Below are 25,709 nucleotides of genomic sequence, written 5' to 3' on the forward strand. Positions count from 1 at the left end.
TATACTAAAGCGTAAATTCCGTCATTTTCTGAAACCTGACATTTGTGCCAACTAAGTATATAAACGATAATTGTTTCATTTTATTTTGTAAAGCAAGTCGGACGGTAGCCCAGAAGGCTCAGTTTAGCCGATTTGCACTTCCGCGTTGTTAGAAATCAAGACGAACAGGCGAGTTTCGACACTTAAAATACTCTAAGCAGGTATGATTACTGTTTCTTGTTTTAACATGTATTTAAACACTGTAACGCATTTCTAACATTAGATCGTAACTAAGCAGTTATTCTAGTTTTGACTTTAATAGAGTGTCTCAGATATTACAGAACACATAGCATGCTAACATTAGCACAGTGACTTCTACTTTTTGAAATGAGGCGATTAATTCACTGAGTGAGTGAACTTTACTCACTGATAAGATCATGGATGACTTTTGACACCTTGTTCTCTTTAAAGCAGAATGATCAGCCTGCTGTTGCTCAATGTTTTTCTGTGTTTTATTTGACAGCAGCATCCCAGCATCCAGGCTGGAAAACAAAGCAAGACGAAGGTGTAATGTCAGCTGAACTCCCCTCCCTGAGCTGCTGATCATCTGTTCATCCATCATGTCTCTGGGAGACAACCCTCATCTCCTCCTGGGCAGGATCCGCTTCTTGAACAAGTGCATAGAGAGTTTTAGGAAGAGTGAACCAGTCCCAGAGAGTCTGTGTTATGTTCCCAAAGAGGTCTGCTACAAAATATGCAAGGATTCATCATCCAGCTCCTCTGCCTCTGTTGGAGCCTCTCCAGGAGGATCAACTGTGGGTAAAACCCTCCTGTCTATATTTGAAAGTCCTCATCAGGTCCCTCACTGTAAGAAGTCATGCAAGTACAGCATTGAGCCGAAGAAAGGGACCTGCATCAGGACCACAGGGGAGGAGTACTGCAACAGCCAGGGTCTCTGGGTCAAAATGAACAAGGTGAGCTCATCAATCAGTCATTCTTCCACCCTCATGCTGCTTTTCAAGTCGACCCATCTTCTCAAGAATAAAGTAATGGGCTCTGCTCCATGTATTTTTCTAGCTTTTTTTTATTTAATTTAAAATATTTTACCTCTTAGATAGAAATAATAAAGAATAGAACAACATACCATCCTCATCATATTCACATTTATTTTTCCCAGATTTATTTTTGCTCTTTAGAGCCATGTCTCCTAATTTACCCATGACATAAAGTAAAATAAAGTAGATCTCTATGTGTCTGTGTGTATCTGCAAATATGAAGTACATTTGTTGCACATGTTGTTGTAGTTTACTATTGATAGTGCTCCTTAATCTCGGGCTACGCTGTGCAGAAGCTCTGTTTGCACAGGTAGGTATTCCTTAGCTTTAGCATGCAAAATGTCAGCATGTTTTCTAATGTTTTTTTATTCAGGAAGGACAGTCATAGATTATGTAAAAAGCATTGAGCATTTAGCCCAATAGTCAGGTGGTTAAAAATGGGGGTAAAAAGGAAGATTATTCTTTAACATAGCGTGAAAATGGATTTACTCTTGTCTTGAGTCGCAGCACACTGTATATTTTGGGCCTGTTGTACAAATCCAAGTATTATACAGACTTTATATACTTGTCCAGCCTTATTGATCAGAAAATCTGCTTCATTACTTTAAAGTGTAGACTTAGCTAAAGTGTATTTTAAAATAACAAACTGTAACAGTAGCTTTGTTGTCTAAAGACTGGTGGTAAAATGACTTAAAACCCTTTTTCTCAACCTGTGGCTAAAATATCATTGGTGATCTGTGTGTCCACAATTTAGTTTCAATCATTAATAAAGTAGAACAAGATAACTATCACTGTAATATTTTGCAGGTAGGGCAAAGTCCAACTGGCTGATATTACTGTGGAATGCAAGTTTCATATATATTAGCCATCAATTCTGGCACTCCACTTGTGTTTGCAGTCTGAGTATTGCATACACTACAATACTATAATGATGTTATTGTTGTATATAATTTTTTTTTGTTCCTGCTTGTTATTCTTACCTATGACTTAAAAATACTTGCTTACATCTACACAGGTCCTCTCAAGCTCAGCTTCAGATATAAACAGCTATTTCTATGCAGGAGTGAATATTGTTGGCAAAAGTAGAGATTTTTAGAGAAGTAAAATTAGTGAAAACCTAATGAGAATATTTTTGAATAGTTTTCTTTCTGGAGATTAATTATTTTATTTACTTTTAAATAAGTTTTAGAATGCTTTTCTTAGTTTTTTTTTTTTTTTTTGAAGAGCATCCCTCCAAGTATTTTTTTTTATACCTGCTGTATCAAATCAGTTTCTCTTAAAAATGAGATCTTGGAAATCATTTAGATTAGTTGTATACATAGAAAATCAGCAGAATATTTTCCTTTTTTGTGGTATTTCATGGTTTGTTCATTTTTTTTGTAATTCATAATCAGATGTTGCTGGCACAGTCACTGTTAGTGAGGGGTGGATGAGGTATCATGAAGAATTAGACTAGACTGTATTAATATTATATCACTAAATACTGACACCTGCTGGACTCTAAAAATCACTACATGCCGCCTATCTGACAACTGATATGATGACTTAACATATACAATAATATAATTTAAGTCATGGTATGTTATATTGTATATTTCATATCATTTAAATGTAAAATATCTTTGATATTTTAGATGCAGTCATTAAATAATGTGAACATTTACAAGTGAATCTGAATGCTTGAGTTTTTTTTAACACATTTTTGTAAAAAAAAAAAAAAAAAGTAAGTACCGTAAGAACAATAAACTAAAAGCCAACCTGAAAAGAATTTAAATTCAGATAAATCAAATGAAAACTGAGAGGAACAAGATGAAACAAGTAAATTAAAAGAAATACCAAATTTCTGATATAATATCAGAAAACTCCCACAAAGATTAAACCTTTATTATGGCCACAAGCTGCTTCATAACTCTTGATGAATTAAGTGATGAACCCAAAACGATCACAGATTCTTTTGATTTGATAGACAGGCTTCCTTATAAACGATTTGTTGCTTGAGAGTTAGTGCGAAACGGCTCCTGTAACGGTCATGTGACTTTCTTTTAGCGATGCAAACACAGAGTTTTGTTCAATAAACTTGACCCATGCGCCAACGCATCAGTGTTGCTGCATCCATCACTAGTCACTGCACTTACTAAGCTGTCCTTTTTTAGCCCTACACTTTTCAATTCCAGCTAAAATGTCATTTTTAGACATAATTTACTGCCTTAAGTTAGATTAAAATGTTGGTCTTTTGATATTTTTTGATATTTCAGTTTGTTTTTTCTTTGGGAATAATTGGAGAAATTACCTTTGTACAAACAATAGTTGCGCCTTTACTCTGTGTGATCTCACCAGTGGGTTGTTCAGAGGGATGTTTGTGATGACCAAAGAATCTGCTTCTGTTCTCAGGAGCAGCTGGAGGAGCTCCGACCGGGACAGGAGCTGGAGGAAGGCTGGATCCTGGTGTGTAAGCACACCGAGGGAGGAGACAGGTTGGTTCCCGTGGAGTCACCGGAGACCATCAGCAGGCAGCAGCAGCTCTTTGGCTACGACCACAAACCCTGCCACAGGTGGGAGCAGGTGGTGGACGTGGAGAACGCGCTTTACATCGGCTCTAAACCCAAAATCGCAGAATGTGACTCCGTGGCCGTGCAGAAGCTGAGGTGAACAAGTTGGTTTGAAGTCACTGTTTACTCTTTATGAAGTCGCTACGCTGCAAATTTCAAACATTCAAAGTTAAAAACATTGAAAGTGAAGACGTTTACACCTTAAAAAAAACTTCCAGGCACGTTCCTCCAACCTGGACGTATGAGTGTGACGAAGACCTGGTGCACTACTTCTACGATCACATAGGAAAAGAAGACGAGAACCTGGGGAGCGTGAAGCAGTGCGTCACCAGCATCGACGTCTCTTCAAGTTCGGTGCGGGGCGTTTAACTCTTATTAACTGCTTTACTTATTCTTACAGCTCACAAACCCTTCTCACTACCCTTCTCACGGAAAACAGATCTCACTAGACCTTTGAGTTCTCCTGGTGAAAAATGATTGTGATCATGGTGCATGAAACAACCTAACCTGATGTTTAATGGCAGGAGGATCCCAGCGGTGGGGTGAACTGTCTAACCGATGGCGACACGGAAACCTACTGGGAGAGCGACGGCATGCAGGGGCAGCACTGGATCCGCCTGCACATGAAGAGAGGCACTGTGGTGAAGTAAGGACCTCTTTCTGTGTCTTCTTCATAAGAAATTGGCAAAGGTTACCCAGTAATAGAAAATAATGCTGTGGTGACATTACAGTCACCTGTCTCTCTTTCATCTGACATTTTCATACTGATTCATCTATTTCTGTTGCCTTTACCTTTATACCTTCTTCATTGATCTCATATGTGGACATTTGCTACTGGGAGATTCTTTTTAACCGACCTTGTTACTGGCGGCCTAATGGTTAGAGAGCAAAGCATTTAAGTCACAAGATCCCTCTGTCAGATTCCTAAACCTTCCCCATTTGCTGAAGATTTGCCCACTGCTCTCTAAGTTGGGTTAAACACAGAGGACAGGGCAAAATGAATTCCGTACCTTGTATTTTATTGGCCGAAAAGTGTTGCATTTCAGTGTCCTGTATCATATTAATATTGCATATTGATTAAGTAGAAGTATATTTTCTTTAAAGAGTACAAAGTAGCTAAAACTGCAAAATAAATGTAAGGTATCAGAGCAGTGTGCTTTTAATAAATGAAATGATAGAATTAAAAGTTTCATTTATACACCTACAACTGGCCCTGATCTTGGAGATTTCATTTTGGTTCATTTTCTAGCTGTTATTAAGTTGAATCCGGCTCAGATTAATGTTTCATCACTTTAAGAAGATAAAGGGTTGTTTCCAAAAATTTATGCATTTTGTTTCTTTTAAAACAGCCTCTCAGACTCTATCCGAATACCTCAAATTGTAGCTCCTATCTCATGTTCCTAGTCCTGGCTCCTATCCCTTCACCTTCCATAAGGTCAACCATGAGAACGCTGTCCAGGGAAGGAGAGGAGTTGTGGGCTGCTGTGCTGAATCCAGACCGCCTTTAGCCTTATGGCTGTCATTACCTAACGGACTCACACATGAATGATTCTGGTCAAATTGAGGCAACAAGCTTCTGGAGAGGAGCTAAAAAAACAAAAGCTATAAAATAATATAGTGAACAAATGCAGCTCTTTTAAAAAAAAAAAAAAACATGCAAAGGTGAGGAAATTGGCATGTGTCATGTATGGTACATGTCACAAAATAATCCAGTAAACTCAATGAGGGGGGATACGGCTATACATCCTGTCACATAAATGCTTACTGTGATGCCACTAGGAAGCATCCTGCTTCCTGGTCTTAGCTCCTTTTTAACTACCAGCATTGTTAGGATAGCAGTTATTATGGATCCATGGAAGCACTTACACTGTGGCTTAAGTGACCTTAACAATTTGTGGTATTTGGCTTGAGTTTGACTCTCTTGCTGTTCCCAAATGTTTAACTTAAACCCAGCATTTTCCCAAAACCTCCTGCAGTCTTTTGCATTTGAACCTTTGTAGTCTGCTTTCATGTCAGTAGTTTTGCTTGTCTAACTGCTTTCCGTAAAGAAAAACTGCATGAGCACTATTTACTCAAAAGCCATTTACCTGTGTATTTAACATGCAAAACAGATTTGCATTTTAAAGAGACGTCATTATGACGTCATTATACGTTTCTACAGCCGAAACCTCAACAGTGAAGCAAAAAGCACAGAATCATTGTTTGTCGTTCAAGTTGCCAGTGTTTATAACGGGCTTGTTTTTTTTTCCTATAGTAAGCTGATATTGACAGTGGACTCAACAGATGACAACTACATGCCAAAGAGAGTGACAGTCTATGGAGGAGAAGGAGACAACCTGAAGAAGCTGAGTGATGTCACCATAGACGAGTGAGCTTTTAGCCAATACAGTTTACCCACCTGCATAGAACGGTATCATATCACCGGAATTGTTTTTGGTTTGTGAAGATTTATGGACAACTGCCCCATAATCATTGCCCTTACACCAGAATAATACCAGCAAATCTCTGCTCTATGTGCAATATAGCTTGATTTTTATCTTGCAGCAATCTGATTGGAGAGGTGTGTGTTCTGGAGGATATGACTTCTCATCTTCCTGTTATAGAAGTACGAATCGAGGAATGTAGAGGTCAGTTGATGTTTATTTATAATTCCATTATTTATGAAAATAAACCAGGTTTAAAATTTAAAAGCCTTTTGTTTTGTCATTACATTGGTTTGGATATCTTCTTCAGTGATAGCACGAGAAAAAAAGATTTTGTTTGGTCAGTGTTGCAGCTTTATTGCCGCTAGCTGATGCTAAAGACTAGTTGAATCATGGAAGCCTAACCTGGAACCAATTTTGTAATTCCAGGGTTTCCGCGGGTCATTAAAAATGATTAAAAGTCATAAAATTATTATTGTTTAAATTAAGGCCTTAATTGGCATTCAAATTCATTAAATGTGTTTATTGTGGCCTTTAAAATGCTTTATTAAAAAATTTTTATAAAAACAATTTTGTCAGACATATTATATCATGATTTATTTGCGTGGAACTGCTTCCGGTTGCTCCCTAAGCTGTATGTTCAGAAAAGAAGGTTGAGTCGGAGAAAAAGCTAGAGAATGGGGGGAAAATAGCAAATTTCAACAAAAATGGTTGGAAAACGAGGAATTCGAGACCTGGCTGCAGCCTGTCGATAGGTACCTGTTGGTGGCATTCAAATTATTTTTAAGAGCATTAAAAGAGCATTAAATTTGAGTTAATCATTCCTGTATAAACCCTGGATTATAGATTTGCTTTTACGAAGGAGAATTTTGTAAGAAGGCACATCGTTACGTGCTACAAGATAAAAGTTTGACTTCAAAGAAGAAATATTAGAATGAGTTATCATAGAAAGATAGACAATGTCTGACTTAGATACAGCAGTTGGACTCGACAGGTACAGAAAATTTATCGTAACTTTAATCAGCAATGTGAACTTTAGTGTTATATAAAGTTTACTGCAAGACCAGGCTGCAAAATATGATAATGGTCATTTATTATATTCAGAAAAAATATATAAATGTATAAACTAATTCAAGGATTACGAATCACAGCAAGAGCTGTGAGATATTAGTGCATAAGTAAACCTTTCTGCAACCAAATCCCCACTACTGTTTTGTTCTCTCGGCTTATGAAGTAAACGTCGATGCATTCTATGAATAATTTGTTGTAAAATGGGAAAGTGATTCAGACTTAACAGATAAGTTTAAAAATAAACTGGTTGTATATGAATAGTTTAACAAAAGTTATAATAAGAAATGTAACCTTAACCATGTAACCTTTTTTATAAGTTATTATTATTATTCTCATAAGAAATATGCCATAATTAGGGGGCAGTGTTGGCCTACTGGATTAGAGCAGTGCGCTTGTGCTCTGAGAAGGTTCCAAGTACCCTGTTTGATCCCCACAGATCTCCACTCTTGGGCGCCCCATACAATGGCAGCCCCCTGCTCCCCAAGGGAATGGGTCAAAATGCAGAGAACGAATTTCCCCCTTTGTGGGACAATAAAGAGATTTACATATTTACATGCCTAATCCATCCAAATACTCTGTATTTTAGTAGGGTGGCATTTTCCTTAGACAATTTCTGGTATTTCTACTGGTGGTGAAGCTCATCTAAGACATGGGACTAATTACTGAACATTTGCCAGTAGTTTTTACTCACATGAGGAACCTAAATCAGTTTATGCCTGTAGCAAGAGTAAAGAAGATGGAATTGCAGCAACTGCCCCCCCCTCCAATGCTAAATGACTGAGTAAGGAATGGTGCCATCTACATAAAGTTGCAATTTTTCTTTAGAGTCTTCAATATTGATGCAATTAATAAAAGCAAAAAATAATGTTGGCTTAAAATAAAGCTTAAGCACTTATTTATCTTCAGAACATATGCTGTTCTATCTCTAGGATAACTCCTAACCTGACTCCGTCAGATGGATTTGCTCCGCATATCCATCTGGAAACCTTCCGTTGAAGTCATTTTGGGAAGGGGCATAAATACTGGTTAGCTGATTGGCCTATGTTGGTGATAGACGGGCCAAATAAACCAATCAGATCAGCAAAGCATATGACGTACTAACAGAGCGACGACGAAAACACAACCACAAGCCATGCTACTCTTGCCGAAACCAGTCGGGAGAAGAGCAAAAACATCTTTTCCTCTGAGAAAAGCCTCCAGAGCAGTGTTTTGCTCTTCTTCCAGTGAAGAAATACTCTGTAATTCCGATAAAACTTGCTCGATAGCCATGCTAACGCTAGTTTCATCGGCTGAAGCCACCATGTTCTTTAGACTGAACTGTCGCGCTTCTTGTTGCGTCACACCTCAACCCGCCTCAAAGCCAACGCTGATTGGATGTTCTTTAACGGAGAGTCTCCAGACTGATCTGCGAGTGAAACCTTGAAAGCTCGCGAGATCAGGATGGTCTCACGAGGCTAGATAACTCCTGCATTTGGGGCTAAAATCTTTGTAATAATCCAAAATCAGTTAAGAAATGATAAGGGTGGTTTTCAGAATATATAAAAATGTTTGAAAATGATGTTATTTACAAAATAGTTTTAACTTTTACAAGAGATTAGATTTAATTTCTGTTCTGCACAACTTAACTAAAACTTTCAATCTTTCTGGCCTTCTCAGATGAGGGGATAGATGTCCGAATACGAGGTTTAAAGATCAAGTCGTCGTGTGAAAGGGATCTGGGTCTGAACGCAGATGTTTTTCATTCCTCCAATCTGGTGCGTTATCCCCGATTGCAGGGCACGCCGCCCGATAACCTGTACCGCAGGGCGTTGGTGATCCAGAGGTAAGCATTTGTTTTGGCTGGTCAGAACTGTATTCTTGATGCAATAAGATTTTCTGACAATCCATTGTGCCTTTACACTCCCTTGAGTTTTACATTTGATCTGTTGCAGGTTCATCACTCTCCTGGACAGTGTGCTGCCACACCTGGTGCCAGCGTGGGACTACAGTCTGGGAACCTTTAACCAGATCAAAGTGAGTCGGGGCACAACTTTTATATGCTCCAGATTGTGAACAATTAAAAGGTTTGGATAGGAGGATCCTATGTTAACAAACATAGGATCGACAGAATGTCCAATTAGCTAGGTCAGACAATGTTCGTTTACATATTCAAGCTGATGAGTTTGTTTTCTTCTGGTGCTTCATAATAAAAATATTAAGAATATGGATGAGATTATTGATTAAAAAAAACATACTAAAAGTATAATAGAGATGGTGATTTATTTAGAATACAGAACCTGCAACAGATCAAAACTAAAAGCATCATGGACGAAGGAGCTTCTGCTATCATAGTGGAAAAGTTGCTGCATCTCACTTAAAGCAACATGATCAATATTATGTATCTGCTTTCTTTACCTGAGTGATAAGTATCTGCTATCTGAAACAAGAAGCCATCTGAAACAAACAAAACTAAAACGCTGAAAATTAAAATAGCTTCTTGCTCTGTAAAAGGAACAGCAGTGGCTCATTTAGCTGACTCAACCTCACCTTACCACTGAGGAATAAATCACAGATCTGATTTCTCTTTTTATAAGAAGCAAATATCACATAATTTCACCATTTTCAGTTATGATTGATAATGTTTTGCTTTCGTAGCAGTAGTAGTCTGAGCTTGATTTTTGGCCTTATTTCTGTTTCTAATCATTTTAGCCCAAAGGCTGCTCAGCCTTTCCTTTCCTCTGCACTAAGAACTCCCATTTATTCAAAGAATCTCCACAGACTTTTTTTTTTTTACCTGGTAAATTAATTAAATTAAATTAAAAAAGCTTATTGAAGGATCTTCCCTTTGCACAGTTCCTACTCACCCTGGAAAATTATGGAAACTGATAAATAATTTCCAGGTGTTGGGAAGGTATAGAAAATTGGGATATAATATCAGAAGTTATTAGTGTTTCTAGGCTTCCATTCCTGTTATATTGTGTAAATGTTCAACGAAATCTTTTGCATCAAGATAATTAAAACCCTAATCACTTAAGAGTGCACTATGCATGTTTATGGAGCTGTGCAAAGAGCTCATCTGCTGAGCATTAATGCTTCGCTTTAGTGTAGAAATAAGTTTGAAACAAAAAGGAATGTTAGATCCTCTAAAAAGAATTCTACATCCCGTAAAGGTTTAAAAAACAATCCACTGGACTTTGTTTCCAAGTTTGAAGATGTTTTGCTTCCCCTCCAGGAAGTTTTCTCAATTCAAAATGTCTGGATTCGCATTGAGTTTGAGGCTTCATATAATGGACCAAAAACAAGGCCTTGCATTGCTTGAAAACATGCAAATTGAAACTGACGAGCGGGTCGTTTGGTTCCATTGTCAGCCCGCAATATCTGAAACCTGTCTATGATTGTGAAAGGTTGCACTTACAGTATAGAGAGTAAAATGAAAATTAGAAATTAAGAAATTAGAAATTAAGGGTTTGGTACCACTACATATGTTTTTGAAAAAAAAAAAAAAGGAAAATGAAAATGATTGTATTTCTTTGTGTCCTTTGGCGCCCTGTAGAGCATAAAGCAGTTCTTGCTGCTGTCCAAACGGCGCTCTGCTCTCATCATTCAGTGCCTGAGGGACTCAGAGACCAGCAAGCCGAACTTCATGCCTCGCCTCTACATCAACAGACGTCTGGCTATGGAGCACAGAGACAACCCGTCTTTGGACCCCAGCTGCAAGAACGCTGTGTTCAGTCAGGTTGGTCTTTAGTCTCAGTGGTTCAGCTGAGTCAGATCTTACTACTGTGCTCTAATCTTTATCTCTGCTCCTGAAGGTGTATGAAGGTCTCAAGCCATCTGACAAACATGAAAAGACTTTAGATTATAGGTACATCTTCCTAGCTTCGTCCTAATAAACTCGGTCATGCTGGTTAATGAACCAAGATTTACCCGAATTTTCTATTTTTGATCAGATGGCCGGCTCGCTATGACCAGTGGTGGGAATGCAAGTTCATCGCAGAGGGAATCATTGACCAAGGAGGAGGATTTCGGGACAGCCTGGCAGACATGTCGGAGGAGCTCTGCCCCAGCTCGGCTGAGTGTCCCATGCCTTTGCCGTTCTTCACCCGGACCCCCAATCAGGTAGCAGGTCGTACCTCATCAGCTCTTTTAAAGATTGCATCAAGCTTCAACGAGCTTCACTTTTCTGAAGCCGTCATTATTGCTGTCTGTCAGGGAGACTTTGAGGCCAGAGATTACTATGTCCCGAATCCGTCCTGTAAGGACTTCCATAAATACGAGTGGATCGGCCAGCTGATGGGAGCTGCTCTCAGAGGAAAAGACTTCTTGGTGAGTAACACCTACTCCTGTATACCTGCAGGATGTCTGCTTTATAAAGAAACAAGAAGCCTTATCTGTTAAGGCTGATTTATACTTCGAAACCAGGTCGTCTGCGTGTGTGTCGCAGTGAATGCAAATGTGCCGCCGCTCCTGCCGCAGACACTGCTGCACCTCTCCAAAATTGTAGGTGACCTCAGACAGGAGGCCTCTGATTGGTCAAATCTACATCCACTCTGCGCTATGAGTTCTCCTGACCGGCTTGTTTTTTTTGACCGCCATTGCGGAAAACAACTTGTTAAGATGGACCAGTTTGAAGACTGAGGTGCGCGAAAAACTCTGGGACCCTTTTTCCACCTGGATCCCCGCACTTTTTTGCCCATATGTCCCCCCCACTTCCTCACCTCCTCGGCCGTATCTAGACCCATATCTAGTTCGCGATTGTCCCTCTTGCGTTGTGGCGTGGAATAACATAGCGCACACCATGCTTCAAAATTGGGCATAAATCAAAAATATCTGTGACCAGCTCTCTGCGACACACTGCTGCGGGGTAAAACCAGCCCTTTAGAGTTATAAGCCATTAATATCTTACATCATTACATCTTTACATCCATTTCTTCTATTTATATCAATCCAGATTAGTTAATCCCAGAGACTGAAGCTAAGAGAGAGCTTTAGGGAGGCCAAGACTAAATCTGACTTTCCAGTAAGAATAACCAAACTGATATAGAAACAAAGTGGTGTCAAAAGGGAAAAATATTTAAATTGCAATGAAATACAACAAAGTCTGTGGTGTAAATGTAACTATAATAAGAGAGAGAGTCCAAGAGGGGATGTTCGTTTTGTTTTTTATCCATCATTGTATTCATCCCACAGGTGTTGGCTCTGCCAGGCCTGGTCTGGAAGCAGCTAACAGGGGAGGCAGTGAGCTGGAGCAAAGACTTCCCAGCAGTGGACTCAGTGCTGGTGAGGACATTTAAATCATTTCTTTACTTCCACAGAAACATCAAAGATTTAATCACCTGGAGGAGACTCTTAATGGGACTTAATTACAGCAGGATGGTCTCTGGATTTAGCTAACAATGATGGCCAGTTTATATTGTATTTTTTTATATTATTATTATTTGTTTAATTGACTGGTATAGTCTCTTGTTCTTCCCGTGTCTGACTGTAAATCTTACACATAATTTCAGAAAAGATGTGTTGGTCTTTAGTGGCTTCCCATAAATTTTCCTCCAACCTGTGATCAGGTAAACCTGCTAGAAGCCATGGAGAACATGGACAAGGAGACGTTCGAGTTCAGGTTTGGGGAAGAGCTGTTCTACACAACCCCGCTGACAGACGGTCAGATGATGGACCTCATCCCAGGTGGCAGCAATGTGCCAGTTCGGTATGAGGACCGGAAAGAGTTCATCCGACTGGTGCAGAAAGCTCGGCTGGAAGAGAGCAAACAGCAGGTTAGAGATTAATTCCTGTAGGTTTATTATTGTTTACAGTTTTTATTGTTAGATCATCTGATATTCTTTGATTTTGTTGTAGATCACAGCCATGCAGACAGGGCTGCTGAAGGTGGTTCCCCAGGCCGTACTGGACCTCCTTACATGGCAGGAGGTGGAAAAGAAAGTGTGTGGAGACCCAGAGATCACTCTGGAGGCTCTGAAACGACTTAGTAAGTTTTACCCTTCGATGGAGCTAAATCGGCCCATATATATAGAGAGAGGCCAAAAAGTTTGGAAAACATTCCAGATTTTATTGAGCTGGATCCAGAACTAAGGAGCTTAGATACTAGATGCTGGATCCTCTTGTACTGGTCCTGGTTATGTTCTAACCTTTAAATTCTACAAGCAAAAGCAATTATCCTGCAGGGCTGTTGAATGCATTATGGCTGATACAGTTATTTATATTGATGGTCTGTGGTAACAGAGATTTTAAGCTCACTGTCATCAGCATAGATAATTATTTCATATTATATAATATCAGTTATTGACAGGGTGTTGATCATGAATAAGTCTCCTATGAAACAGCTTTTGCTGGCCCAGATTAACAGTCGCTAAGTGACTGTTAATCTGTTAACTGCCTGATCAACCTAATGGTTGACCATTTGTTCAACAAAAATGGAGGTTGGAGGTTGACAAGGCAGTTAAAGGGTTAACACAAAAATAACTTTGGACTCATTTTCAGTAAATGTAAAATGTGATTTAAAAGAAAAAAGTGAATACAACCTAAGCAGTTTCTTCTTATGAAATCCATTTACCAGTCAGACTCTGGCTCAGTTTTGGCAATGTTACCTTTTAATGTGACAACCCTTAACTATTTATCGTCCAAGTTATGATGGTTAAACCCTACCACTCAAATGTGGTCTGCAAGGTCCACCTCTGCCTTAAAGCCGAGTGTAACTGCTACATGGAATACCACCAGTGATGTAATGTTGCCTCCTGCGCGAGATATGTTATCTACTGCCAATAAAAAAAAAAAAAAGCTAATAAGTCAAAATGTTGATAAGCTAAGTAACAAAAGTTAAAAAGCTTGTTTAAAAAATAAAAATTGTTTAAAAAGTTAATAAGCTCATTTAATAAGTAAAAAAAAAAAAAAGTCCCTGTATCAGCATGTAACAAATATGTGCTTCTTTCTTTCTATATGTTTTTCTCACTAATTTCTTATAAAGGGCTGGATTTTTATTTTATTTTTTACAATATTGGGAAAACAGTTTTTGGTAGTTATTATGATCTTGATTTTTCCAATGAGAATATACTTTTTGTGTTACAAAAGTAATAAGTCTTATGTCCTTAAATAACACTCTTGAGCTGAAATCTTGGATTTTAAAAATATTTCACTCTTTGCCCTATAAAGGGTTAACAATATGATTAATGGAAGATGAGGAGGAACAATTAGACTGACTTCCTGTATTGGCACCAAGAAATAGTATCAATATCTTAGAAAGCAAGAAAATTTATAAAGGGGTGAAAACCTGCAAAGATCAGTGGAGTTATACTGGTGAAACTCATTTTCCACATTTCATTGCCATTTTATGACTAACCAGGTTATTTGTTGAGGAGCTTAAATAGTCTTAGCTCTTTAAGATACTACAAAAATGTAATGTGGGATAAAGTTAAAATCCATCCAAACACTACTAACATAATGATGATGTTTTTATTATCTACCAGCACGTTATGAAGACTTGGAGCAAAGTGATGTCAGAGTGCAGTACTTATGGGAGGCTCTGTCAAACTTCACCAATGGTTTGTTCTTTGTCACATTTTAGAATGCTCTCAATATAAATCTGTGAAGACGATTCCTTTAAACTTGTTATTTTTGAACTTTCAGAGGATCGCAGCAGGTTTCTGAGGTTTGTGACGGGTAGAAGTCGGCTCCCTGCACCGATTTATGTCTTCCCTGACAAACAAGTGTAAGCACCAGTATTATACTTTAAGAGTTATTTACTAAGGATAGTGAAATACCAAAATGATTCCAACTTGTTAACTTAACCAGGTCAGACACAGCGGACTCGCTTCCACAGTCGTCCACGTGTTCCAGCACTCTGTATCTACCCAACTATCCAAGGTATGGCCAAGTTAAGTGTCTTGGATGTAGTAGTTTTGAAAAGGGGTATCCTCCGAAAAAAGCTGTAATGTTTTTTTATCATTGATAGTCAAAACAAGAATATGATCATAAAGATGCTCCTCTGTCATAGTTTTTGTAGTCAGAAACCTACTGGAATAATTTAGCTTTTTATTTAACTATCTTCTTTCAGAATGATTAGTTGAACTTTTTTTTATAGGATTTGGTACCTGGGATCCTGTTTTAGATGTATCACATCCCAGATTTAGCCCATCCAAAACCAGTTTTCTCTACAATTCAGTTTTAGTTTTGACACCTTCACAATCCAAAAATAGTTTTTGACATCTCGTTTAGTAAATAGGCTTGTTGAAGTTGTGAAAAAAAACTATATAACTCCTTAAAAAGGAGATGGCTGATCAAGTTTTAGCTATGTTGTGTACAAATTTTGTTATTTCTTAGAGAAATATTTAATCTAAACATTAATTCCTTTTTTTTTTTTTTTTACCAAAAAAGTATATTTTTTGGGGGATCAGAGAATAACATTTTGTTGAAACTAATGAAAAATGTTTAAAAGGTTGTTGCTTTATTCACACTGTCATTCTGTTCTATTACAAGTTAAGCCAGAGCTCCTAGAAACCACTATTAGACGCTGCTTTACAGTCACAGGTCACAGACCTTTAGTGTAATTTAAACTTCCAATCCTTGGAAGAAATTAAAAGGGTCTTTAGGATAAACATCAGTACAAATAGTAATAAAAACCCATCAGACAACAACAAATCAATGCTTCCCAAGTACATTTTACATTTATCTGAATAATTTCCTGATTGGTTGTCACTTTTTATCCTGTTGTTTGTTATGCCGCAGAATGAACTGCCTGCTTATATTTGTAGCCACAAATCAAAAGCTTTTGAAGGTTTAATTGTCGGACAAAAGAAAATTCAAGTATTTTTAGGGGATTCTGAATGAGGCATTCGAAAACGTCAGTCGTGATGTTGGAAACATCATGTTGTAAGACTACTCTGCTGCCAGGAGTATTGGTGCTTTGCACATAGCTCATGGAGTTATGATGTAAAGGACCACCTTCAACGTCCCTTAAGATCACGACTAGATTGAAATTGAACAGAGTTGGTGAAATCTTGCTATGGAATCAATAAAGTGGATACAGATTAGGCAACTAAAACAATCTAATTTAGGTTAGAAGTTTCTTATTCAGCCAGAATTATACCAAAACCTTTTTGATTGCTGTATAAAAAATAAATTTACTATGAAGTTGTCTGTAAATGGACAAAATATAAAAAGTGTCTCATTTCAGATTTTTGCGTGTGATGCTAGATGGAAAATTTAACTGGAAATCCCATGTACATGGGAGCTACATTAGAAAGACATTATGTAAAAATACCACAATCCTTCATAAAGTAAAAAATTTTTATAATTGATAGCTTTAAGGCTTTTATATTGCACAATAATGCTGCCTTATTTTATTTATTGCTCAGATGTTTGGGGAAACACATACACAACTACTATTCAACCTTTGATATCTACAAACAAAAATGAAATATTAATTATTAAAACTTAAAGAAGTGAACATACAACTCAACTATTTATAAAATCTAAATTATTAAACTTATCTGTGTGGTTGGAGTCAAACTGTTGAATGCCATGCTCCTAAATATAAAGAACTCTTCTGTTCATCAATTTAAAAAAAACTTTAAATTGATAACAATTAAATCGTATACGCTGCTATAAAATGTGTAACAACAAAATAAATGTAACTTTGATTTTTTTTTTTTTTTTTTTTTGTCAAAACATGACCTGCCTGTGTGGTTTGAAGTTATATTGTAAATTGTGCATCAGACCATCTTTAATATTTTATATATTTGGAGAAAGGTTCACATATAAGCTTTTCTTCTTTGCATCCTTTCAGTCATGTAAACAACATACAATGTGAAACTATTCATGAAACAATGTTAAAAAAAGCAAATGACAGGACTGTAATAAAAATGAAATGAAAAAGCAAGCAGTAAATGCACATACTTGACTTGAAGAAAGTGATCTAATAGTGAATCTGTCCCTGCTCTCCTTTTTAGTGCCAAGGTGTGTGAAGAAAAGCTGCGCTATGCTGCGTACAACTGTGTGGCCATCGACACCGACATGAGCCCCTGGGAAGAGTGACCTTTGCTGCTGCACTGATTGCTGCTTACTACAGTCCCTCCTTAACAAAACGTGTTCATATTCACACATGTACAACTGCCAGTTAACAATAGCTGTGTATAATAAAGAACCTGTAGGGACACATGAATTTAACTCATTAAGAGTTCATATAGAAATTATCATTTAAATAAATACAGTTCTTTGACAATGTCTTAAATCATCTCTCATGTCTTTACAATCATATCCAAGCACTCAGATTTTGTTAAGATATTATGTGTTGGAAGATTCTGATACCTTTTTCCAGAAAAGATAACAGAAACATTAGTTTTTTGGGAGAGATTGTACCCTTGCGAAGCAAAGGTCGGCACATTGGATTGTGGGAGCGATATCTCAGGCATACACTGCCGGGTGTAGTGCCGTGCCACTCCATAAGCTGCCTGTCGCCATCTTTGGCTGCCATAACAGGGAATCCATCTGTGAAGCAGCCTCAGGGTCAGTGCAGACCACTTTCGCTAGGTTCTATCAGGTGAACGTGACCACACCTCATTCTCTACTGGACGGAAAGTGTTTTTTCTTTTCTCACGGCATTCCTCTGGACTTTGTAGGCATATGTCACAGTGCTTGAAGCACTGCCTCTGGCGGTCAGTAGAGACGAAATAGAACATGAGTATGTAACTACGGTTCTATAAATCCCAGATGACCGCCAGAGCATTTGGACCCTCAGTATCACTGTTTATGCGAGAAGATCGAGGGACTGATCTCCCTGTGTCATGTGGTTATATAGACTTATGTTGATCACCAGTAGGTTACAGGTGAGTTTGTTGATACTAATTCTCAACATGTGCAGGGGTGATCACTCAGTGCTTAAGGCACCACCGCTATCGGTCATCCAGTATTCATGGAAGCGTAGTTACAGTGAGGAAAATAAGTATTTCAGCATGCACCTACAATGACAATTTCCGACCCCTCCATGATTTCTAAGTGGGAGAACTTGCAAAACAGCATGGGTGTTCAAATGCTCATTTTCCTCACTGTACATATGTAACTCATTTTAGATTTTTGTTTAGATATTACCTTTATTTTTTTAGCTGTGTATTCTCCAGCATTTTATTTAAATTACACTGTCACAAGTACAGTGCTCCCCTTGGGGGGCAGTGGGCTGCCATTTGTAGGAGTGGGTTTTGAACTCACAACATCAGGATTCAAAGCTACATGCCCTAGCATCCAGTCCACCACTCTCCCTAAATGTTTCCCACAATAGAATTACATTACAAGTACAGTAAATATGTCTGTGTGTCTATATTGGGCCATAAGCTTAGAAATTAATATTAGAGTTGAGGGTTTTTAAAACAAACTTTAAAAAAAAACTCCTATAGAAGAAAATCACCACATTTTATGAAACATTTTGTTTCACCTGTCATGGGAAAAACTATTCATCCTAGTTAAATAAACGGAGATCGATGGATTTCACTCAGTCGGCACATTTATTAATATCTTTGCAAAGAGAGAACAGTCATCATAAAGCCCTTAAGGCACAACATTCTGCTCTGTTCTGATCTGGCAAGGGTTCGTCCCCCCTTACTTACAACAATGGAAAGCAATCAGAGTCATAACAAATTACACACACTTTGTTTAACAGTAACATGTTATGAATAAACCTTGAGAAAGAACCTGATTTGTTATGGGAAGAAGCAAAGTCTGGTCTACAAACACCAGCCTGGAGAGAAATGAGTGACCTTGAGAGAGAAGCAGACTGAGTGAAAACTTTTATAGTGAGTAAATATGATAAATTAATATAAAATAGAAGAAAGATACAAATTTTCAGACAACACACCTCATTTCAAAATTTCAAAAATACAAATGAATTGCTGTGCAGCTGATTAAAAATAGTAACAATTTCCAAGAGCATATGTTTACCCATAATAATATGTTATGTTTTATTTAAAAGTTGAGGTAATAATTGTGTCTCTAAACAACTTTCTTAAGTTGGACTCACAGAAAATTAATCTTAAATGTGGTAGTCAGCAATACCAGCACAGACTACTGACAACATTTACTCAATCAGAAAATAACAAGTGCTTTGCTTTTAAATAAAACTATAAAACAATTATTTTAACCGAACCCTTAGTGACTATTCTTTATAGTCCACATATGTCACCAGAATATAATTTGATATTTTCTGTGACATTAGACAAATTTGGGGTATATATTTTGCTGTACCTATTTCTCGTGTTTTCCTCTGCCCATCTATTTTATTGATGTAATCCTGTGCACTGAGATGGAGGAAAATTAGCTTTTTATGTCAAGTGAAAGAATTTCACTTCACTTCGTTCAGTTTTCTGGCCACAAGCACCATATATTACTTAGAACCTGCAACCCTTCTCCTCTATACTACTGACCTGTAAATGATTATGTCGTAGTAACTAGTAAATAAAGTTTTTTGGAATTACTAGGCTACGAGGACAACTACATATGTTGTGTAGCCCACTTACAAATAGTTTCATCATAATTTACAACAGTGGGAGGCCGTTTACATCTAATCATTTGAAATAAAGTGGGGTTTTTAAGTCACGTTTGTTACGTGGGATTTGGGACGTAGTACGTAAGTTCTCGCGAGTTTCCGAAGCTTCAAACTTACCCATGAGCCTTTGCGATTCCTCTTTCTAGCCGGCGCCTGAGAATGGGTACGTGTTTTCGTGTGAAGCTCGGAGACTGAATCCTTGTCCATCTCATATTTTAACGAAGGAATATCATCTCAATGGTTCGACATGTGGTAGCTTAATGCCTTTCAAACTTATCTAGCTCAAACTTATATTCTTAAAAACTGCAGATTGTGTTTTATGTTGAAATTATCAGTAGCTGTGTGTAATGTTCAAAGATGGCTGCTCGCGTTACCCGTGTTTAGCAAGGTGCTGCAGCTGAAATGAGGCATTAAATTATTTGCAGAGCTGATAAGAATACATTGTTTGGAAATATAGTGAGTATAAATGGTTTTGGCTTGTGGAAGCTTCTTTTGAGAAGGATTTTAAACGTGTGGTAGCTAATGTGCGGTGTGGACTGTTAGCTTAAGCTAGCGTGCTGCTAGGAATTATCATGCTGCTTTTGATACATTAAGTTGAGATACATGCACATTTCCTATTAAAGGGTTTCTGTGGATGTATTGTATTGATACTTTTAGGAATTCTAGGTTTTATAGTGGCTATTGGGTGTTCCAGCTTTTAGAAGTCCAGAAATTACCTCGTGTTTAAGAGTCGATCTGATAAAGTGATTCTTTTTAATATTCTCTGTAATTGCTTGAGTGTTGTGATGAAACTCTTATTAAGCGGATTCCGAATTGGAATGTGGACAAACCTTACCTTGGAGAACTGAACACTCAAGCAAACTGGTGTTTAAAGTGAATATAAGTAGAGAACCTCTGGTATGACCACTTCCGTTATTCTTCCCTATAGGTATCTCAAGGGACAACTGGCACAAACGCCGCAAGACTGGCGGTAAACGCAAGCCCTACCATAAGAAGAGGAAGTATGAGCTTGGACGTCCACCTGCAAACACAAAGGTGAGTGAACAGCCTGGCTGGTGTTTTGATAAATGTAAATTAACGTGGGTGATGAAAACTTGACCTTAGGTAGGCTCTTTTTTGTGCTGTTTTGGTACAAAGCTTTGAGCTTATCAATGGTAGGACTTGTCATAGTTACACTGACACGTTGAAATGTAACAAACTAGTACTTCTGTTTTACCTCAAATTACTGTTTACAACAAAAATTGCAAATTTTTTTTTTTGTAGCTTGGACCTCGCCGTATCCACACAGTGAGGGTCCGTGGTGGGAACAAGAAGTACCGTGCTCTGAGGCTAGATGTTGGAAACTTCTCATGGGGCTCTGAGGGTGAGCATTTAAGTTTGGGCCTTTAATGATCTTGTTTCCATGATGATAACTTTGTCAGTTCTGCTACTGAGTGTAAGTGGAGAAACCAAAGACTCTGAGGAAAAATCTACCGTAAAACTAAACTATTACGTTTTTCAGGTTTTTTGTTTTTGTTGTTTTTTCTCTTTCTAACTTTGCTTTACCTTGTGTGTTCAGGCTGCACACGCAAGACCAGGATCATCGACGTGGTCTACAATGCCTCCAACAATGAGCTGGTCAGAACCAAGACCCTGGTGAAGAACTGCATCGTCCTTGTTGACAGTCTTCCCTTCAGGCAGTGGTATGAGGCACACTATGCCACTCCTCTGGGACGCAAGAAGGGAGCCAAGCTGGTAAGTTCGACGTGCATCTGCAGTAAAAGATGTAGTTTAATATCATTTATGTAACTTTATACTTCAATCATAGATGTTTAGTGCCATAATTTTTGAAAATGCAGTGTTCAAAAGTAATAATCAGATAGCCAAAGGTTCATTAAGGATTTTATCAAATTAAACCTTTTTTTATAATATCACAATTTATTTTTTTTTCTAGGTGCATGTTTTGGAGCAGGAATGTCAAACTGGTTCCAGAAAGGGCTGTGTGGCTGCAGCTTTTCTTTCCAACCAAGCAATAGCACCCCAGACTCCAGTCATCTCAAGTCCAACCTTGGCGCGATGCTGTGATGAGATGAATGGAGTCTGGTTGGAAACAAACCTGCAGCCACACGGCCCTTTCTGGAACCAGTTTGAAACCCTATTTTTTGAGTCTTTATAGTCCAGTTAACAATAAATTAGTGGACGATTGTCTCAATAATCAATTATGATTAATTATTAATCTGCCCTACATTGTATTACTAAGTTTAGATAAACAAAATGGGGATTAGAGTTTCTACACATGCTCTTATTCAATCTATATTTTGTAAACCAGATGATGATACTGTCTTACATTGTTAGAAAATCCTCTATCTGCTTAATATTGCCATTTATTGGTCAATATATGGGTCTGTTTTCATACCCATTGAGTTGCTATATATATATATCTGCAATATAAATTATGACTTGACCAAACCTTGTCTGACATTACAAAATTGGTGATTAAAATGTATGATTGGAACTGGTATTGTAATGGGTCAGAAATCAGAGCTACAATAACGCCAGAATTCTGACATTTTCCAGATACAGTTTACCAAATGGTCAGTCAGCATAAGCCATATAATGTGCATATTTTATGATTAAAAGAACTGCTGGGAAAATCAAAGTATTGAAGTGATAAATTAGTTGGAAATGCTTTGTTCTGTTTTAAGGTCCGTTAGGATGTTTAGAAGTGAATAATCAAATTTGTTTAATATTGCCTTTTAAAGCCTCAGATATTAACTGCTTGATATGGATAATATGAAATATAATTTGACAGCATCGTAACAGAAATACCCTCTGATTTGGTGCAAGTCTTTCCATGATGATAACTTTGACCAGTTCTGCTACTGAATGAAAGTGGTGACATCAGAGTCCCTGAGAAAGACTTGCTAGCTTAGCCAAAAAAGCTAAATGTATAGTTGTATAGAGCATAGTAATTTTTTGTCAATGAGTGGTTTTAATTTCTGTGGCAGACTCCTGAAGAGGAGGAGATCCTGAACAAGAAGAGGTCCAAAAAGACCCAAAAGAAGTACGATGAGCGTAAAAAGACAGCCAAGATCAGCACTCTCCTGGAAGAGCAGTTCCTGCAGGGAAAACTGCTTGGTAAGTCAGAAATATGGTGCCTGTGTGATGTTTCATGTCAGTTGACTGTTCTGATCTGTGAATAATTGATTTTAAATTACTTTTTTTTTTTACTGTTACAGCTTTCACGTTATGTGTTTTGTGGCAGGACATTTAAAATCAAATTATGCTTGTGTGGAATTTGGATATTTTAAAGATATGATTGAAGATATTTAACATGTTAAGGATTTAAACGTTATGGAAACTCTTCTCTGAGGTTGTTTCTCCTCGTTTTTTCCACAGCTTGCATTGCCTCCAGACCGGGCCAGTGTGGCAGAGCAGACGGCTATGTCCTAGAGGGCAAGGAGCTGGAGTTCTACCTGAGGAAGATCAAGGCCAAGAAAGGCAAATAGATGTACAGCTGTTTGATACACCAATAAAAAGTCAAATGTCCCACACCTGATGGTTTCCTCTGTTTGTTTGTTTTTTTTTTTTTTATGACAAAGATTATAGGGGACATGATTGAAAATATTGTCTTGTCTTTTTGGCCTTACTTTTCTTAATGAACATGGAGCTCTCAACTAAAGTGGGGAAGAACTGTGAATATTGAAATTATCTAGTACAGATTAGAATGCAATTTGTTTTCCGTAATTGTATTCATAAGCTCGTGATGCTGTTCAAGTTAATGGTGAAATTCGGAAAAATCAAATTCACCTGTGAATTTTATTTTTTATTTTTTGCAAAACTTAACAATTGATAAACACCTTCCTAAAAATGGATCATCCAGCTGCTGTTGCCTCTAGAGAAATGTCAGTTTTTCTTGACTTTGACTGCATAACGCCTTTGCTGTTGACACATATGCTGAGCCTCTACAGCTAAAGCAGGAGTACGTTAGTAGTTTGAGTACATCAAACTACTGATGTCCAACAATAAGAAGTTTGAACAAAGGATACTATTGATAGTTGCTAGAATTCTTAGGTCGTTGGCTAGTTTTGCATTTCTCACCTGGTCAGGCTCATTGTGGCTCCAGTGACTTGTTTAGTAGTCTGTTGAGCATTCAGTGGGAAAAGTTGCCTTCAAATAAAATCTTGAAATAAAACTCCTTAACTAAAAGATCTAGCTGGTTCGAGCTGAAATGTTACCAAAATCTTTGAGGACACGAGTAAAAACTGCATTTTTAAGTTAAGTTTTGAAGTGATCTTGGCGTTTCTGTTTTTAGGTATTTGAGGTAAAGATGGCTTGCTGATCTTTGAGAACGATTTAGAAAACTCGTTTAGATCAAGTGGCTTGGTTTTAGAGCCATGCGTGTTTTTTTTTTTTTTTTTGTCAGGTTAGATTTGAGGCCAAAAATATATTTTTGTGGAAATTATGGTAAATGTCACCAACTGTACTGACTGGTTTTTGTGAAGAAAAGTGTCTAGAAAAAAGGATTTTTTTTTTTTTTTTTTTGCAAATGGACTGGCAGTAGATACTGCAGTACAGTTTAGAAGCTGGAAAGAGATTTGAATTTATGTGATCTTCCCCAATTAGGTTATTTGTGTGTGTATAGATATGACATTAAAGAGGATGCATCCTGCCTTGACTCAGTGCATTGTGACCCTCAGCTAGCTGCAAGCTTATATCAGGCTGCTCTCATGTACACTTAAGGTTTTTGTATTTCAATGGGCTCTTAATTTCAATGATGCTTCTTTCCATTCTGGGTGTGTGGCTGAAAAATTTGCAGCATCTCTGATTCCATCATGTACATTTCAGCCAGAGGTCTGAATGTTTTTCTGCTTGAAAGAGGGATCAGTTTTGTGAACCCTGTGTTAGCAGTGTTTAAAGAGATAAGTTAATATAAACTTTTCTATGAATATGTGGTTATAAAGACTAACTTTATATTCTGTTAGGGAAGGGGCCAGTGCTGCTTTGGAGCTGGTCCTGACCCCTATACCGAAGACACAGCACTAAGTAGTACTATTTTATGATGCACTCTGGCACAACAATCATAACTCATTGGTTTCTTTGATCTTTTTTACCTTTAAATAAAAAATGTAAGGTGCTGCACTTTCAGCTCCAATCACATTGAGGCAGCATCAGTTTGTTACCCCTCTATAACTGAGGTGTCAAGAGCTGCAGATGACTGTTTGATTCTGAGTCTTATCAAATGAAGGGCTGTTGCACTGATTTTTGGGAATTACTTTTGTTCTGTTCCCCCATAAAAATATAAAAACAATGTTAAACCAATTCTACAGATCCTTCTCAAAAATATTAGATTGTGATAAAGTTATTATTTTCCATAATGTAATGATAAAAGTTGAACATACATATATTTTGGATTCATTGCACACTAACTGGAATATTTCAGGTCTTTTATTTTCTTAATACCGATGAATTTGGCATCCAGCTCATGAAAACCCAAAATTCCTATGCCACAAAATTAGCATATTCCATCCGACCAATAAAAGAAAAGTGTTCTTAATACAAAAAAGGTTAACCTTTAAATAATTATGTACAGTTATGCACTCAATACTTGGTGGGGAATCCTTTTGCAGAAATAACTGCTTCAGTGCGGCGTGCCATGGAGGCAATCAGCCTGTGGCACTGCTGAGGTGTTATGGAGGCCCAGGATGCTTCGATAGCAGCCTTTAGTTCATCCACAGTGTTGGGTCTTGCTTCTCTCAACTTTTTCTTCACAATATCCCACATATTATCTATGGGGTTCAGGTCAGGAGAGTTGGAAGGCCAATTGAGCACAGTGATAGCATGGTCAGTAAATCATTTACTAGTGGTTTTGGCTCTGTGAGAAGGTGCCAGGTCGTACTGAAAAGTGAAATCTTCACCTCCATAAAGCTTTTCAGCAGATGGAAGCATGAAGTGCTCCAAAATCTCCTGATAGGTAGCTGCATCGACCCTGCCCTTGATAAAACACAGTGGACCAACACCAGCAGCTGACATGGTACCCCAGAGCATCACTGACTGTGGGTACTTGACACTGGACTTCTGGCATTTCCTTCTCCCCAGTCTTCCTCCAGACTCTGGCACCTTGATTTCC

The 25,709-nt window shown here is 37.8% G+C and overlaps 2 protein-coding genes across 3 annotated transcripts; both read left to right on the forward strand.

Annotated features, from left to right (window-relative positions):
- The first annotated feature begins 121 nt into the window (after positions 1-121).
- On the forward strand, positions 122-17,285 carry hectd3 (HECT domain containing E3 ubiquitin protein ligase 3). Of its 2 annotated transcripts, none has more exons than XM_015389717.1 (20): positions 122-200; positions 506-953; positions 3,426-3,679; positions 3,802-3,937; positions 4,108-4,229; positions 5,838-5,951; positions 6,128-6,210; positions 8,734-8,899; positions 9,009-9,090; positions 10,610-10,792; positions 10,869-10,921; positions 11,007-11,175; positions 11,269-11,382; positions 12,247-12,336; positions 12,621-12,827; positions 12,910-13,039; positions 14,535-14,609; positions 14,695-14,776; positions 14,860-14,931; positions 17,016-17,285. In XM_015389717.1, the coding sequence occupies exons 2-20, from the start codon at positions 600-602 to the stop codon at positions 17,098-17,100; spliced, it is 2,571 nt and encodes an 856-aa protein (XP_015245203.1). In that variant the 5' UTR covers positions 122-200; positions 506-599; the 3' UTR covers positions 17,101-17,285. The 2 variants fall into 2 exon arrangements, with proteins under 2 accessions (XP_015245203.1, XP_015245202.1); XM_015389716.1 differs by having other exon boundaries at positions 128-200; positions 503-953.
- A 2,453-nt stretch (positions 17,286-19,738) lies between these two features.
- Positions 19,739-23,133, forward strand: rps8 (ribosomal protein S8). The gene is made up of 6 exons (XM_015389724.1): positions 19,739-19,763; positions 20,529-20,635; positions 20,864-20,963; positions 21,159-21,334; positions 22,588-22,717; positions 22,979-23,133. Exons 1-6 carry the CDS (start codon positions 19,760-19,762, stop codon positions 23,086-23,088), a joined length of 627 nt encoding a protein of 208 aa, XP_015245210.1. The 5' UTR covers positions 19,739-19,759; the 3' UTR covers positions 23,089-23,133.
- The last annotated feature ends 2,576 nt before the right edge of the window (positions 23,134-25,709 follow it).

Source organism: Cyprinodon variegatus, unplaced genomic scaffold (genome assembly GCF_000732505.1).
Source record: "Cyprinodon variegatus isolate N-32 unplaced genomic scaffold, C_variegatus-1.0 Scaffold471, whole genome shotgun sequence".
In the NCBI taxonomy this organism is placed as follows: domain Eukaryota; kingdom Metazoa; phylum Chordata; class Actinopteri; order Cyprinodontiformes; family Cyprinodontidae; genus Cyprinodon; species Cyprinodon variegatus.

What these genes read in the sequence shown, in the direction of transcription:
- hectd3 (XM_015389717.1), top strand. Translation starts at nt 600, where the DNA reads ATGTCTCTGGGAGACAACCCTCATCTCCTCCTGGGCAGGATCCGCTTC. An exon ending in GTGGCCGTGCAGAAGCTGAG is followed by an intron (nt 3,680 to 3,801) that starts GTGAACAAGTTG and finishes AAAAACTTCCAG; the next exon opens with GCACGTTCCTCCAACCTGGA. An exon ending in TCTGTCAAACTTCACCAATG is followed by an intron (nt 14,610 to 14,694) that starts GTTTGTTCTTTG and finishes TTGAACTTTCAG; the next exon opens with AGGATCGCAGCAGGTTTCTG.
- rps8 (XM_015389724.1), top strand. An exon ending in CTTCTCATGGGGCTCTGAGG is followed by an intron (nt 20,964 to 21,158) that starts GTGAGCATTTAA and finishes TTGTGTGTTCAG; the next exon opens with GCTGCACACGCAAGACCAGG. An exon ending in CCTGCAGGGAAAACTGCTTG is followed by an intron (nt 22,718 to 22,978) that starts GTAAGTCAGAAA and finishes TTTTTTCCACAG; the next exon opens with CTTGCATTGCCTCCAGACCG.